Source organism: Lemur catta, chromosome 22 (assembly GCF_020740605.2).
Source record: "Lemur catta isolate mLemCat1 chromosome 22, mLemCat1.pri, whole genome shotgun sequence".
Lineage (NCBI taxonomy): Eukaryota > Metazoa > Chordata > Mammalia > Primates > Lemuridae > Lemur > Lemur catta.
This window is the reverse complement of record NC_059149.1, coordinates 27,997,423-28,013,146: the sequence shown is the minus strand read 5'-3', so window position 1 is coordinate 28,013,146 and position 15,724 is coordinate 27,997,423. Positions and strand designations below refer to the sequence as shown.

The 15,724-nt window shown below is 48.8% G+C and overlaps 2 protein-coding genes across 3 annotated transcripts; both read right to left on the bottom strand.

The window, feature by feature from the left end:
- Positions 1-6,690: 6,690 nt before the first annotated feature.
- LOC123626563 (neutrophil defensin 4-like) lies at positions 6,691-9,397 on the bottom strand. 2 transcript variants are annotated; one of them, XM_045535638.1, is made up of 3 exons: positions 9,290-9,397; positions 7,522-7,704; positions 6,691-6,923 (listed from the first exon to the last, which is right to left on the bottom strand). In XM_045535638.1, exons 2-3 carry the CDS (start codon positions 7,691-7,693, stop codon positions 6,814-6,816), a joined length of 282 nt encoding a protein of 93 aa, XP_045391594.1. In that variant the 5' UTR covers positions 7,694-7,704; positions 9,290-9,397; the 3' UTR covers positions 6,691-6,813. The 2 variants fall into 2 exon arrangements, with proteins under 2 accessions (XP_045391594.1, XP_045391595.1); XM_045535639.1 differs by having other exon boundaries at positions 9,274-9,381.
- Positions 9,398-14,116: 4,719 nt separating this feature from the next.
- Positions 14,117-15,213, bottom strand: LOC123626562 (defensin-5-like). The gene is made up of 2 exons (XM_045535636.1): positions 14,942-15,213; positions 14,117-14,352 (listed from the first exon to the last, which is right to left on the bottom strand). Exons 1-2 carry the CDS (start codon positions 15,111-15,113, stop codon positions 14,240-14,242), a joined length of 285 nt encoding a protein of 94 aa, XP_045391592.1. The 5' UTR covers positions 15,114-15,213; the 3' UTR covers positions 14,117-14,239.
- Between the last annotated feature and the right edge of the window lie 511 nt (positions 15,214-15,724).

The following is a 15,724-nucleotide window of genomic DNA, read 5'->3' as shown; positions in this document are numbered from 1 at the left end:
CTTCTGTGTTTGCCCCTCTTTTGCATACGGTATTTGGCTGGCCAAGACATATTAGAATCCAAGTATCAAAAACCTAAATCAAGCTCTTTGAACAAAATACAGCTTCATATTCAAGGCATTTCAAGGAGGAACTGTGGGTTCAGACACACATCGATACGAAAGCGCAAATGATGCTGCTGGTGTCTGTATCTCCTCTGTCGTTTCCGCCTTTAGAGCGGATTCCCTCGGAAAGACACCTCCCGCATTGTAGGGAAACAATCATCATCAGATTAAAGTGCACACCACCACAGCATCGGTAATTCTGAGGAAAACCACACCCTGTTTCCCCAAGTGTTGGAATTTTATTGAACAGGCTCAGGTCACATACGAGTCCTTTAAGGTCTGGATTGTATCAGCCCCACTGAAACAACTTTAAATAAGGTGGGAAGAAACACAGGATGAGTAGAACAAAAGCACATGAACGCCTTGTTAGGATGTACTCGTTATCAATATTATTCAGCCATATCTACTAAAATCTGGATTTCATAAAGTTGGTCATCACACACATAAAATGCACATGAATAACTCCTCAATTGCACTTTGTGACATGTACTCTCTTGGGTTTCCTTAAAATTGAAGAAAATCTGATTCTGCCTGTAATATACAACTTCCAAGGGGTAGCAGGAAAAGCGAAGCGAGGGAGAGCATTTCGCCAGGAACCCGAGTCCCTGCTGGTGCTGCAGGACCTGAGGTTCTGACACCCAGATCCTTCTGCAGGTTGGAGAGTGAAGACAGGAAACCAGGTCTCTGGAAGGAACGGCAGCAGGAGCCCTCTTAGGTCCTCAGAGTGTGTGCTGGGGTGGCCATACTGTCCCTGCTGCTCTGTCTCCAACTGCCCACCCCAACAAACTTGCCACATTTGGGGTCTGAGTTCTGCCTGAGCTTGTCTTCCTCTCTTCCAAGAGGGCACGCTCACTGCCCACACCTGGGGTCTCCATGGGGCCAGTCTGACGTCCGGGTGGGCTGTGATGTGACTCTTCCTCCTGGCTCTTGTCTCTTTCTCTCCCCCAGACACTCACTGACCTTGAACGCTCGTCCAACGTGTCCTGCAAACGGCCTTCCAGGCCCCGAGCACGGAGCCCCGGGGAGGAGCCCAGTGTCCACCTCTGCACCTGCTCTGCACCGAGCAGTTTCAGCTTGTGATTCCACAGCCCACGTCTGGAAAAACTATCGCTATTCAAGCCATGGCTGCTCTTCTCAGTGGCGGTGACTGGTAGATGCCCCAAGGAATCCAACAGCGATGGAAAGAACACACTTAGCAAAAAAGGGGACAGTGGTCAAATAGGAATATTCACCACTCTTAACAGAAAAAATATGATGGGCCCAGACACTGTTGTGACCACCACCAACAACAACAAACGCACAGATCCAGGGGAAGGGAGCGAGTGTTCCCCACGTCCGCTCCATGCCGACTCTGAGCGGGTCTCAGCCCCAGACGCAGGGTCCACCTGTCTGAAGATGCAGCCCAGGGCTCCAGGCACCGCACTGAGACCCTGCCCAGCTCGGGAGACACAGCCAGATTTCAGGGAGGACAGAGTGGGTCTGTGTCTGGCAAAGAAGTGGTCCCAGCTGCTCCCCCTTGTGTAGAGGTGAAAGTTACATATTGGGATCAGGTGTCAAGGCTGGACAGCTTCCCTGCCTTCCTGTACCTGCCACTGACGTGAAGTTGTGAGGTCCCCGAACTAACAGTATCGTCCTAACTGTGGCCTGGGCCAGGCTGACCCTATCTCAGGGCATCTGCCCTTCACCTGGCTCCCTCCCCCAGCTCCTGGGGTCTTGGCTACAATTTCACTTTGTCCCTGAGGCCTTTCCTGATTTCTCAATTGAAAATTGCAACCAGTTTGCCCTGGGGACCTCCAGCCCCCAACTTCCCTTTATTTCCAACTGTAGAATTTCATCGCATCTCACACTCCATACATTTGACTGTTTACTTTCTGTAACATTTGTCTCCCTACACTAGGAGGGAGCTGCATGTTTTGTTCATCATTTTACCACATTGTCTAGATTAGTGCCTTACACAGGTGATCAATAAATTAATTCTGATTCAATTGATTAATTATACCAAACATCACATAATGGCAGAAAATTATATTATTATTATTATTACTAAACTGTTCATAAAATATCGGAAACCTAGAGAAGTAAAGCAGTCCAGGTCTCTAAGTCATGTGACAGCCACCGTTAAAAAAACCAATAGAAATCATTGGAGACTATGTTATCAGAGAATATCACAGATACAATGTGGCTTCATGAAGCACTTTAAAAAGACTTTAAAAAGAAGAAGCCATTATGGATACAGTGGCAAGGATGTATTATATGGTGAATTTCAAATTTAAACATAAAAATGTTTATAAGTTGCATACAGTGAAAGAAGGAATAGAGCAGTTATTCTGGTAGAAAGAATGGTACCGGGGCAGGAGATACGCAGGGTGAGAATCTAATGCCCCGGATTTAGAGAAATTGATGTCGCCAGAGGGAAAGATGGAATAGAATTCCAGGCCGATATGCTCAGAAGCGTGTCTCAATTCAAGGGGAAGGGGCGGCTGAGAGATGGAACATCCTTTTTCACTCAGGATGGAGAAAGGCTGGCTGGCAGCATCACATTTGGCTTTTGCTACTATAGTCCAGGTTGTGCAATGAGAGACGCAAACCCTACGACCGAGATGAGATGCAGAGAGACCTGTGAGGGTCACCAAACATCCAAGGCAACTCACTCGGCCTCAAGCAACACCCAACACTCATTACTGAAACGCACATCCTCTGTGTTTACTGAAGACCTACAAGACATTTTCTACCTTACATAAGCAGCTCATGCGGTGGGCCAAGAAAATAAAGAATAAGTCCAGTGTGGAGCCATCGCCTTGAAATGCAATTACCCACAGAGATGCACCCTTGTCCCACGTTAAGGCGCCCATGGTGTGGCTTTGAAGCCTCACAGACCTTGGGCACATGGAGGGACGAAGATAAGATCTGGGCTCGCGTTTGGAAGTCCTGGATCCACTTGACAGCTCCATCTCCACTATGCCACTCCCGTTCCTAAGTCCTCACTTTCACAATGATGAGGTGTGTCCGTGACATCTCCAGGAAACTTCCCAGCCCCAATTTCCATTCCCAACTCCTTAGCCAACCCCCATCCTGTAGTCTGCACAATCCACACGTGGTCCTATTGGAAGCTTCTCATGCTTTCTTTCTTCACACCATTCTCCACACCTGGAATTTGTGGGCTGACCTCTCTCTCGTCCCAATCCTGTTCTTCCTTCAAGGAAGACACGAAGGCTTGACTGCTCCACCGTGTCACTTGACTGCAGTTAGGCACTAACGTGGACAGTTCCTATGTCGTGGTCTTTCATCCACATGAACTTCACAACGCCATAAACTGCTGGAGTCATTTGAAAATACAAGGCCTGGGTTTCTAGCTCTCTTGAATGTTGGCCTTTTACCCCTGAATGCAACACTCAAATCCTACGGAGTTCAGTATCGTCTCCTGTAAAATGAGAACACAAGTGTGTCCCGACCATTTGTGGTGGGAGGAAGACATCCTTGTGGGACTACACAGAAGTGGCATTAAATGGATAACTGCTGTATGCCAGGAAGTCTTCTCAGGATATATAAAAACATTTACTGTACTCACATGAGCTAATATGGATTGATTACCAACAGCTTTTCTTCCAACATAATAAATAATTTTCACGTTAACTCTATTATGTACCTACTGTCATTAACCAATTTTTTTTACAGGTGGGAAAATAATCTTAAACAGGTTAATTCCCTTACTCAAAGTCAAAAAAGATTAGGCAACAAGGCTGATGGCAAATCCCATATATTTAACCACTACCTTATTCCCTCCTCTAAGTTTTCTGCAATCTAGAGTGCTAGATGCTGCGAGCAGTGGCCGTTATTTGAGGCCAGAACTGGACAGCTGCTGACGGTCAGCACATTTGCTAAGTGATGGTCCCCTATGGGTATTGCAGCCTCCCCTCGGGATACGCTTTTGCAAATCCACTCTTGGGAGTTGATGTGAGGCTCTGCACCTTTGTCACACAGCATGGACAGGGACGTTCCATGGTTCATCTGCCCCTTTTCCTTGAATTGACAGAGCACATCAGCTTGGATCCTGTGCCATCCTTGTCTCGCACATCAGCCCCTCCAAATTCAGCAGAGTTAGAACTTATCCCCAAATGGCTTCCTGTCCTGAAACCATTTTCTCTACGTAAAATGATGCTGTGCCCCTTCCTTGAACGTATCCAAGTTTTAAACTTCTTACATGTTGCATTATAAGATTCATCATAAAATCCACTCCAGCCACTTCTACTTTCTAAAGTCCTAATACTTCCTTATTTTACCCATGATATTCTCCTATTATATAGTCTTCAATGATTTTTATGAATATTTTAGAGGTAGCTGTCACATGAAGTAGACACATGGACTGCTTTACCTCTGTAGGTGTCAGATGTTTTCTGTGCAGTTTAGTAATAATAATGTAATTTTCTGTCGTATGATGTTTGACATAAATAATCAATTGAATGAAAATGAAATTATTGATCACCTAATATGTGTTAGGCAATCATCTTGGCACTGTGGTACAAGGACAAGGAAAACCTGCAGCTTGCCTCACAGAGTATGGAGACAGATGTCACAGAAAGCAAGCAGTCAAATGTATAGAATGTGAAATGGTTTGAAATTCTACAGTTACAAATTGAGAGAAGAAGGGCATTGAGGTTCCCTGGGGGAACTGGTTGCAGTTTTCAATTGAGAAATCAGGAAAAACCTCAGGGACAAACTGAAATTTTAGCCAAGACCTCGGGAGCTGGGGGAGGGAGTCAGATGTCCTTCTGGGTGAAGTGCAGGTGCCCTGAGATGGGGTCAGCCGGGCCCAGGCAACAGTTAGGAAAAATATGGAGATTTAGTTCAGGGACCTCATGACTTCAAGTCCTTGGCAGGTGCAAGAAGTCCAAGAAGGCTGCCTGGCTGTCACACCCCACCCACATCAAAATACTTGACCTTCACCTTCCACACAGAGGGAAGAGCTGAGACCATTTCCTTGTGAGACACAGAGACATGCACTCTGTCCTCTCTGAGGTGTGTTTGAGTTCCCCAGCCATGTGGGGTCTCAGAGGGGTGGCTGGACCGCTGGGCTGTGTCTCCACACAGGCAGACCCTCCGGCTGGGGCTGAGACCTGCCCGGAATCTGCAGGGAGTGGGCGGGGAGGACACCTGCTCCCTTCCCTCGGGTCTGGGACTATATTGTTGGTGTTGGTGGTCTCATTGTCTGGGCCCTTCACAGTGCTTTTGGTGAGAGTGAGGATTAGCCTGACTTGAAACACTGTCCCTTTCATTACAATCTGGTTTCTCTGTCATGCTTGTTCTTCTTGGGCTATTCTATCACTAACTGCCCTGAGAGCCAAGACTTGAGGGGACACGTTCCTTTTCTGAACGTGCGTTGTGGAATCACAGACTAGAACCACCAGATGCAGAGGAAATGCAGAGGCTCATTCTGGACTCCGTCCCGGGCTCTGTGGTCAGGGCCACATAGGCCATTTACAGGACATGTTGGACGAGGGTTCGAGGCTCCCTGAGTGTCTGCGGCAGAGAAAAACACAACAGACAGGAGGAAGAGTCACAGCCCACCTGGGTGTCACACTGGCCCCACACAGACCCCAGGGTTGGGCGGGGAGTGTGTCCTGCTGCATGGGGGGAGGACAAGCCCATATGGACACAAACCCCAAGTGCGGTGCGTGTGTTGGGGTGGGCAGTGGCAGACAGAGCGGCAGAGGGGTCTCCGGGTGTCCCGGCTCATACTCTGAGGGTCTGAGAGGGCTCCTGCTGCCGTCGCTTCTCCAGACCCACTTTCCTGCCTTTTGCTCACAGATGTGCACGACTATTTGGGTATTGGAACCTCAGCACCTGCAGCACCAACAGGGACTCCGGTTCCTGGAGAAATGCTCTCCCTGGCCTCGCTTTTCTCGCTACCCTTGAAGCTGTATTTTACAGGGAGAATCAGTTTCTCTGCAGTTCTAAGGCACCCAAGAGAGAGCATGTGACAAAGAAGAGTTCATGAATTGGGCGTGTGCATTTTGCATGTGTGAAAACCCACTTCATGTATATGAAACCCTGATGTCTGTAGACGGGGCTGGATGACACAGATAAGGAGATGCTGTCGGGTGGTCTCCTGTGCTTTCTCTTCCGCTCCTCATGCGTTTGTTAGTCACCCATGACAATCTTTATTGCAGTTGTTTCCACGGGGCTGATGCAAGCCCAGACCTTAAAAGGCAGATAGGTGATCGGGGTCTTTTCAATAAAACTCCAACACTTGAGGAAACAGGGTGTGGTATGTCCTCGGAATCAGTGATGCTACGACTGTGTGAAATTGATTCTGACGACGATTGTTTGCCTAACGCATGCGAAGTGTCTTTGGGAAGGAACACACTCTAAATGGGTCACAGTGAAAAGACAGAGAAGTAGATCAGGGATCAACAGCATCATCTGAGTTCTCATAACAATTTGTACCTGAAGCCACAGTTTCTCATTGAAATTCTCAGAATTTGAAATCATATTTTGTTCAAAAAGTGTGATTTAAGATTCTGGTATTTGCATTCCAAAGTGTCTTGACTCACACACATATCAAACATTGCAGACATGCAAACGCAGAAATCTTGCAACAAGGACTTTATTTGGGATGGGGAAAATACCATTGAGGACAAGGTAGAGGAGTGACAGCAATGTCCTTTAGCTCTCCAAGCAAAGTGTGAGCCCCTTTTCCACTATTCTCCACAATCAGCGGAGGCGGCAGCAGCGGAAGAAGGTACCAATAGGGAAGGGACAGGCCTCTCTGAGATATTCCCCACGCAAGCAGAATGGTCTGCAAGGGCAGCGCATGCTCCTCACTAGGAATGTGGGCACAGAGAGAACATCAGAAACCGAGTCCCGGGTCAGCAGTGATGGTCAAGGGAATTCTGGAGAAGTTACATGCTGGCTTATGGGTAATGCTGGCTACATTACAGCTGGGGTATGAACAGCCTCAGCCTACAGGAATAAACACACACAGCACAGCGGGTCACACTCAGGGTCACACACACATTCTCACTAGTCGTTACTTTTCTGTGCTTTTGCCCACATCACACATGCGTCTGACCACACCCCAGGCCAGTCTACAATTTCTAAAAGCTCCTCTACAGATAGAGTCAGATCTTCTCCCTGTAAGTAAATCTACTCTTTTAAATCCACAAGGAATGAGTCAGTAGGTCTCTCTAGACCTTCAACCTAGCACATGTCACAGGCCATCTTGGAATCAAAGGGCTTCGGAGAAAGATCTCTTAAATTTATTTGGGTCTGTGTGTTGAATGTTTAAATAAGAAACTCAAGCCCCGTCGATGTTAAATAAAGCCATCTAAGTGATGTAGACCCTTGCAGAGCTGATTCCAGAGCCTGTCTCCTGTCCCTCTGCTCTAGACCTTGGAGCTCTGCCATGTTGGCATCTCTCACCTGGAGCTTGAGGAAGGGCGTTTTCCCCCCATGTGATGGAAATGGACACGTCAGGGTCCTGTGCCCCAGGCAGCTCCAGGGCTGGGATCTCCTCTTCTCTCTCTTGCAGGGGCCCAGCCTGGGCCTGGAGGGTCACCAGGACAAGGGCAGCGAGGAGGGCGAGGGTCCTCATGCTGGGGTCACCTGGAGCAGGGAGAGCAGGAGGCGAGTGTGTGCAGTGAGGAGTCAGCTGTGTTTCCAGGGCTGTGGGGGGAGGCACAGGACCAACAAGCCTCCTCTAACCCTCTCATTTGGAAAAGGTATGGATTTCTGGGAGGAGCGGGGAGGGGAGTGGGGGCAGGTGAGGAAAGCCTTTGCCCTCAAGGTCCCTCAGATGTTTCTCTGTTCTCCCACCCTGACTCTGGCATGAATCTCTGTTTTCATGTCTGTACTACGTTGGAGCTGATAGTGGAAATAAGCACCTTACTCTCTTTTTCTCCTTCTCATCTGTTTGACTATTTACATTTTAATATGCAAGAAAATAAAACAAAGAGTACTTTCATTCAATAACCCCAGGGAAAAAATGCCTCTTATTTTCTGACCATGGGCGCTACTACTGTCTGCAGGTGTAGAGGGCTGGGGAACCAGAGGCCTCAAGCCACATGTGCCCCTTCAGATCTCCAAGTGTGGCCCCTGGAGCGAAGCCAGACTTCACGGAGGAAATCCCTTTAGTAAAAGCATTTATTCTCTAACATTTGGATTCAGCCAAAAGCCTGCACTCAAGGATCCAGAAGGAATCAGTGCTAAATTCCAGTTGAGTAGAGAGTTAATTCACTGTAGGGTTCAAGGGCATTACCATTCTCATGAAGAGGTAGGGGAGGCTCTTGCTGGGGCCAATGTACAGAGGACAATGACCTCACCAGGTGTTACGGAAATCCGCTCTGAGAAGTATAGATAAAAAGGTAATCTAGGGCTAAAAATATGTCTATTATTTCCAGCTCTATTGAGGTATGAGTGACAATTAAAAATTGTATTGGTCTAATGAATACTACCTTATGATTTGATATATTTTACATTTGGACCTTTATCTCACTCCATATACAAAAATCAACCCACAATAGATTGAATACCCAAACAAAACCTGGAACCATAAAACATCTCAGAGAACAAAGAGTTATAAAGCTTATGACATTGATCTGGGCAATATTTCCTGGATATGGCAGCAAAGGAACAGGCAATGAAAGGAAAAATAGATGAGCAAGATTGCATGACACTATACAGCGTATACACAGCAAAGCAAACAATGAACTGAGCAAAAACACAAGCTTGAAAATAAGAGAAAATGTTTGCAAACCATACATTGGAGAAGGAGTTAATATCTGAATGCATACAAAACTCAAACAACTCAATATCAAACAACAAATAATCTGAATAAAAAGATGGGCCAAGGATTTAAATACACTTTTCTGTTATACATATATTTATCTGTTAGGTATGTTATATCTAGAGTACATATAAATAACAGGATGTTTTAAGCAGCTACTATACACTCTATTGGACATATCAAGCAGGGCACATGTGTTTTGAACGAAACTCGTTGAGTTTCTCTATTAACATAGCTGGAGGCACCACCAGAGCCCCAGGCAGAGGTGTACCAGCTGGAGATTCACCTACAGGTCCCCCTGGGGTGGCCTCACGGTCAGGGCTCAGACTGTGGGCATGGCCTCAGTGAGGAAATAACCATGTGAAAGTTTAAGTTTTCTTGTTACTTACAGATCTTGTTACTTACAGATCCTTAGGCTAGGAGGGTGGCCGGAGAGAGCAGACAGCAGTCCTCTGTCCCAAGTCTCTTGTAGCAACAGCCACCACACACAAGCAGGAGACTTCCCTATTTAAGGGTCATTTGGGATGAGATTTCATAATTTCGTGGGGTTATTTTCTATTGGGTAATTTTTCTTTCTTTTTTTTTTCTTTCATTTCCTTTTTTTTTTTTTTTTTTTTTTTTGAGACAGGGTCTCTTTCTGTGTTCCAGGCTGGAGTGCAGTTCTGCTGGATACTATAAACAGGTTTGTCACCACAGCAGACAAGAAATTTAGCATGAAACTAGGGTTAAAAGAGGGCTCCACACTGGGACCCCTCTTATACCTTGCTCAGCCTTGGCCAAGCCCGGGCAGCAAGAAACTATGGTTTCTCCTTGACTCCTAATGCCGTGGACCCCACGGTGCCTGGGCTGTTGGCTGAGGCTGAATTACCTGGACCAAGGGAATATTAAGAGCCACCTGGAAAGCCTGGTCTACATATCTCACTACATGCTTTTTTAAAGTGAGTGGGATCAAAATGCCAGTATACACGCGATAGAGAATTTGGATTCTCATTCTCAACCAGCCTCCCCAGACCTGGGGTCTAACCATGAAAGCAAATCAAAGCCATTGGGTAGAGTAGGGACTCTGAAGAGCACCTGGGTGACACTGTCCACCACCTGCATTGCGTTGTTTGCGAGTGACACCTGTTGGACTCTCCTTGAGTTAATGGTGCACGTGCAGCGTGTGGTACCTGGAGGGAACAAAGACCTCCTTGCATGGCCAATAGATAGCTGAATGCTGAATGACTGTCTAGGACCATCGGGGTCAAGGACTCATGAGATTTTTCCATGAGACCTAATGTCTCATGGGGGGACCTCCAGGAGGCTGCCAGAGCAGCAGAGAGATTGTTATTAGCATGTCCCCTCGTGTTGAGCCCAAACTGTCCTCAGACTAATTCTGAGCAGGCTTCAGAGCCACTCTGCACCCAGCGGGAGTGGGATGAACAGGGGGTGGGGGATGTGCAGGCTCTAGCTCATGTGGTCCCTCCTAGTCTGTTTGAGGGGAGTACTAGGCAGGCCTGTGCACGTTAAGATGTCAGATTCCACCATCTTTCTCCTCTTCACAGTGGGGTAAATGGGACCATGAGTGGGGAAAAGGGAGATATATTAATAAATAGTGCACTAGAACCTAAAATCATCCCCTGGTGACCAGTTCATCAAAATAGCCCAAATTTGTTCATATTCTGGGCTGAGACCATTGCCCATGTCCTCAGACAGTGAAATTGCTGGGCCTGTCACATGGCAGGAACACTCTCCTTCCCCAGAGTGACAGCCCACCCCACTGATGTGGCAGTTACCACCCGAGACAAGGCTTCGGTCTCTCACTCCATTGCTCCCACGCCCTCACGATCCAATTCCTCCTCCCTCCACAGGAAGATGAAGGGCAGGTCCTGAGGGTCCCCCTGCTCCATCTGCACGTGGCAGCCCATCCTGTGACTGCTCCGACCGCCAGGCAGCCTCAGCAGTCTTGGTGCACCAACCTCACCTTAGGGACTGATTGCTTCTTACGTTCTGTTCAGGTTGTCAGCAGAGTTTAGAATCTCAAATAAACAAACAGAAAATACCAACACCAGCAAGCCAATGGCCTGTACTTTAAAAGAAAAATTGCACAGAGGCTTTGTAGAAGGCGCAAAGAATGGCTTATTGAAGACTGTTGCAGGAGGGGCCAGCACTGGGCAGTAGGGAGAGAGGGGGAAGCAGCGCTCTTGACGGGCAGCAGGAGAGCGTGGGCACACGGGCTGAGCCCGGGACGGCACTGGATGGCCTTAGCGGGCGGTTGGCCGGTGGGATTAGCCCATCTGTGTTTGCCAATTTGTGCTCAGGGAGCTTGGGCCCCTGCATTTCCACAGAGACAGGGTACTTCCCCCTGGAAAATGACATTTCAAAGGGATGCTCTACCTCTGACTTATTCTTTATTTCATTCTCCTTCCACAGGAGCTGCTTATTTGAGGCAGATACCATCCTGTAGCTCTGCAGCCAGCACACAGGGTACCTGCATGTCTACAATCACTTTCACGTCTCATCTGAGTCTGGGCAAGTTGTCCTGGTCGCTTGGAGACGGTCACACATCTCCCCACCATCGCTGTCCTCAGGGTTTGAGTCTCTCATTGTCCTGTGTAGATGTAGTAGCGACAGCGGAGCGTGATGCCCCCGGTGCGCCTGCGTCCACGCTGAGTCCGCACGTGTGTCCCAGCCCGCGTCGGCCCTTCCCTTGAATCACAGATGCTCCTGAGCCTGTCAGCCTGGAACTCTATCCCTCTTCCTCTCTTGCAACCTCGTGTCCTCACATCCAATGCCATTAGGCCCTGGCCCTGCCTCTCTCTTGTCCCGAGACCGTTTTCTCCTCCTAAACTGCTGCTCTGCCCCTTCTTTTACTTTACCCACATTTTCACGTCTCGTGTGTTTCACTCGGAGAGTCACCGTGAACTATTTCCCTGCCACCCCGACCACGATGGTCTCTTCCTTCCTTCTAGAGCCCTCGTGAGCCATGAAGCCAACTGTACCCATGTTTCAGTCTTCCGTGACTGAATTAGTGTTTTTAAAGGTAGCAGTCGCACAGACTAGATGTATAAACTGCTTTAGCTTTTTAGATTTTGGCTTTCTTCTGTGCAGTTTAGTGAAAATAATGTAATTTTCTAATATCACATGAGGTTGGGAATAATTAATTTGATCAGGATTAATATACTGTCCACCTATTATGTGTCATGTAAGTACCGGGATGAGCAAAACACGCCGCTCCTCTCCTAGTGCAGGGAGACGAATGTTACAGAAAGTAAGTAGACAAATGTATAAAATGTGAGATGGGTTCAAATTCTACAGTTAAAAATAAAGGGAAGAAGAGGATTGAGGCTCCCAGGGGGAACTTGTTGCAATTTGCAGTTGAGAAATCAGGACAGACTTCAGGGACAACATGAAATTGTAGCAGAGACCTCAGGCACTGGGGAGGGAGCGAGGAGCATTTCGGGGTGAAGTGCAGACGCCCAGAGATGGGGTCCGGCCCAGGACACGGTTAGGAACAATAAGGAAAATATGTATGTTGAGGAACAATACAGACATCCTGAGGTCCTTGACTTAGTCCCTGAATTTGTTTGCTTGAATTAGTTCAAGGATGTCAGGACTTCAAGTCCGCGGCAGGCACGGGGCACCACAGAAGACTCCCTGGCCTTCACAGCCCAAATCTCAGTGCATGACCTTCACCTCCACGCAAGGTGGGAGAACTAGGACCGTTTACTTGTCAGACGCAGACCCACTCTGTCCTCCCTGAGGTGTGTGCTGTGCTTCCCCAGCCCTGTGGGGTCTCCGTGGGGCGCCTGGAGCCCTGGGCTGCGTCTTCAGACAGGTGGACTCTGCGTGTGGGGCCGAGACCTGCACAGAGTCAGCATGACGTGGATGCAGAGGACACCTGTCCCTTCCCCTGGGTCTGCCCATGTGCCGTTGGTGTTTGTGGCAACAGCCGTGTCTGGGCCCTTCAGACTGGCTCTGCTGAGAATGGTGAATCATCCTGCTTGAAACACTGTCCCTCTCTCAGTCAACTGTGGTCTCTCTGTCACTCTTGTGTGTGTTGGGGTCACTCTACCAGTGACCACCATGATAGTATTAATAGTAGCCATGACTTGAACTGACAGACTCTTTTTCCAGACACAGATCCAGAGTCACCGTGAGTGGCTGCGGGTGGACTTCTCCGCAGGGTCTGTGGTCAGGGCCTCACCGGGTGCTTGCGGACCACGTTGGAGGATTGTTCGTGGGTCAGTGAGCGTCTGGGGACAGAAAAGAGGAGAGACAGGCGGAAGAGTCACGTCACACCCCACTAGGATGACACTGGGTGTAGGCGTTGAGCGTTTCCTCTTAGAGGAGAAGAGAAAGACAGGAGGACACAGATGCCAAGTGTGGCCTGTCTGGTGGGCGCTACGGCTGTCCCTGTGCACACTCTGTGGATCTAAGAGGGCGCTCTTGTTGCTGTCTTTCCCCAGACCTGATTTCCTTCCTTCACTTACCCACGCGTGTGTTGTGTAGGGTGCCAGGTTCTCAGCACCCGTAGCACCAACACGGACTCCCGGTGCTCACAGAAGTCTTTTCCTTCCCTTCACGTCCCACGTACACTTTTGAAGCTGCATCTTGCAGGCAGAGTGAGGCCCCTCTCAGTGTCGAAGCAACTCAAGAGTGTGCACGTGCAGCGGAGCAGTGTGCGTGTGTATGCAGACAACTTCATCTTTCTCCAGATTTTACTATCTACGGCTGGATAATACTGATAACACGTACATGCAAGCTTGGTGCTCCTGTGTTTTGTCTACTCACTATGTCTTCCTGAACAACCCGTTCTGATCTTAATTAAACTTGTGTCAATGGAGCTGGTACAATCCCAGATCTTAAAAGGCAGATGTGTGAGCTGCGTCTACTCGATATAACTCCAACATGTTCGGAAAAGGAATCGAGGTTTTTCCTTAGACATAAATATGCTATAATCATGTGACCCGGACGCTGACAGCGATTGCTCGTGTAACACATGGGAGCTGTCCCTGCGAGTGAGTCCACCCCAGTGAGGCTCGGGGAGGAGGGAGGGAAGCAGATGGAGAGAGCAGCCGCGTCACTGGTGCTTCCGTATCAATTTGTGTCTGAAGCCATTTTCATCCTTGATAGTCCTAGAATTTAGAATCGCATTTTGTTTAAAAAGTTTCATCTAGGATTCTGGTACTTCCATCCCAAAGGGTCTCAACCAAGACACATCTTGATCATCAAAGAGGTGCAGACACAGAGAACTTGCTATGAAGGCTTTATTTGAGATGAGGAAAGGAAGTGGGGGACAAGGGACAGGAGGAGTAAAAGTTCCGTTGAGGTCTCGCAGCACATGTTGAACTCATTGCTCTCTGTTCTCGGTGCTCAGCGGCAGCAGAATAGGTAGCGGAAGCCAGCGTAGAGGCAGCTACCATAGATGCGCTCCAGAAGACGACACCTTCCGATTCTGCAGTAGCAGGTCAAGCCCCTGGTTGAGCCTGGGGACACAGAGAGCATCGGGCGCTAGGATTGGGGGTGGAGGTGGGCGGTAAAGGGAATCCCCGTGCAGTTATGTGCTGGGTGAGTGGGTTTGTCATATTGGCGATATTATAGGTGGCAGCATGATTGGTCCCAATCATTCGGAATCAATACACACAGCAGTGCTGGATGCACACGGGCTTAGAGTCTCATTCTCACTTCCTCGCCATTTTGCTCTCCTGCCCCATCACACCCACGTCTGAACACCCCCTTAGGTCTGTCTCCACTTTCTAAAGCTACTGCAACAGACAATGTGAAGGACGTTTCTTAAAGGAGGAGCTCTTGTCTGTGCTGCCAAAGACACACCCCAGTATGTTTCTACATAGCAGAAAATCAGTGAGTTTCATAGAATTGTCTTAGAGTCAAAAATCTTTGGGGAAGAAAATTCTCTTGATATCATCTAGTTCTTTCTTTTCAGGATACACAGGAGGAAACTGAGGCCCCGGGAGGTGATCACCCAAAGAGACAGAGCCAGTTGCTGGGACTGATTCTAGAGGAATCTGGTTTCCTCTCTAGACGCCCCAGCTCTGCAGTGTTGGGGTCTCTCACCTGCAGCTCTGACACCTAAGCTCTTGTCCCCTGCAAAGGAGATGGCCATGTCCTGGTCCTCTGTGTCGGGCTGCTCCTGTTTGGGGGCCTCCTCAGCTCTCTCTTGCAGGGGCCCCGCCTGGGCCTGGAGGGCCAGCAGGAGGAGGGCAGCGAGGAGGGCGAGGGTCCTCATGCTGGGGTCACCTGGAGCAGGGAGAGCAGGAGCCGAGTGTGCGGAGCGAGGAGTCGGCCTGTGTTTATAGGTCTGTGGGAGGAGGGACGAGACCGACCTGCAGTGAGGGCCAGTGAGCGTCTGCCTGGCAGGGTGAGGGCTGCCCCTGGCCTGAAGGTCCCTTTGATGCTCCCCTGTTCCCGCGGCTTCGTCACAGCGAGTCTGTGTGTTTAATGTGTGTCCTGGGTCCAGGCTGATAGTGATGATAAGGACCCTGTTGTATTTTCCTGCCTCCCATCTGCTGGAATATTTACTTTTTAACATTCAAAAGAGAAATGGAACAGTGCTTTCATGCAATAAGCTCGGGGAACAAATGTCTCTTATTTTCTGAAGATGGGCCCTGCTGCTCTCTGGGGGTCTAGTCCCTGGGGCAGGCCTGGACCCCAGTGAGCAGACAGTTATCACTGCAGGATTCGAGCATTGCCACCCTCATGTGGGAGGCTTTGGAGGCATCTGGTGAGTAGGTGGCTGCTGGGCCCGGTGTGTGTGGGGGACAATGACCTTACGAGGTCACAGGTGAAATGAGCTCAGTGGGATACTAGGTCAATAGTTGGTCAGATGAAAACCGAAAG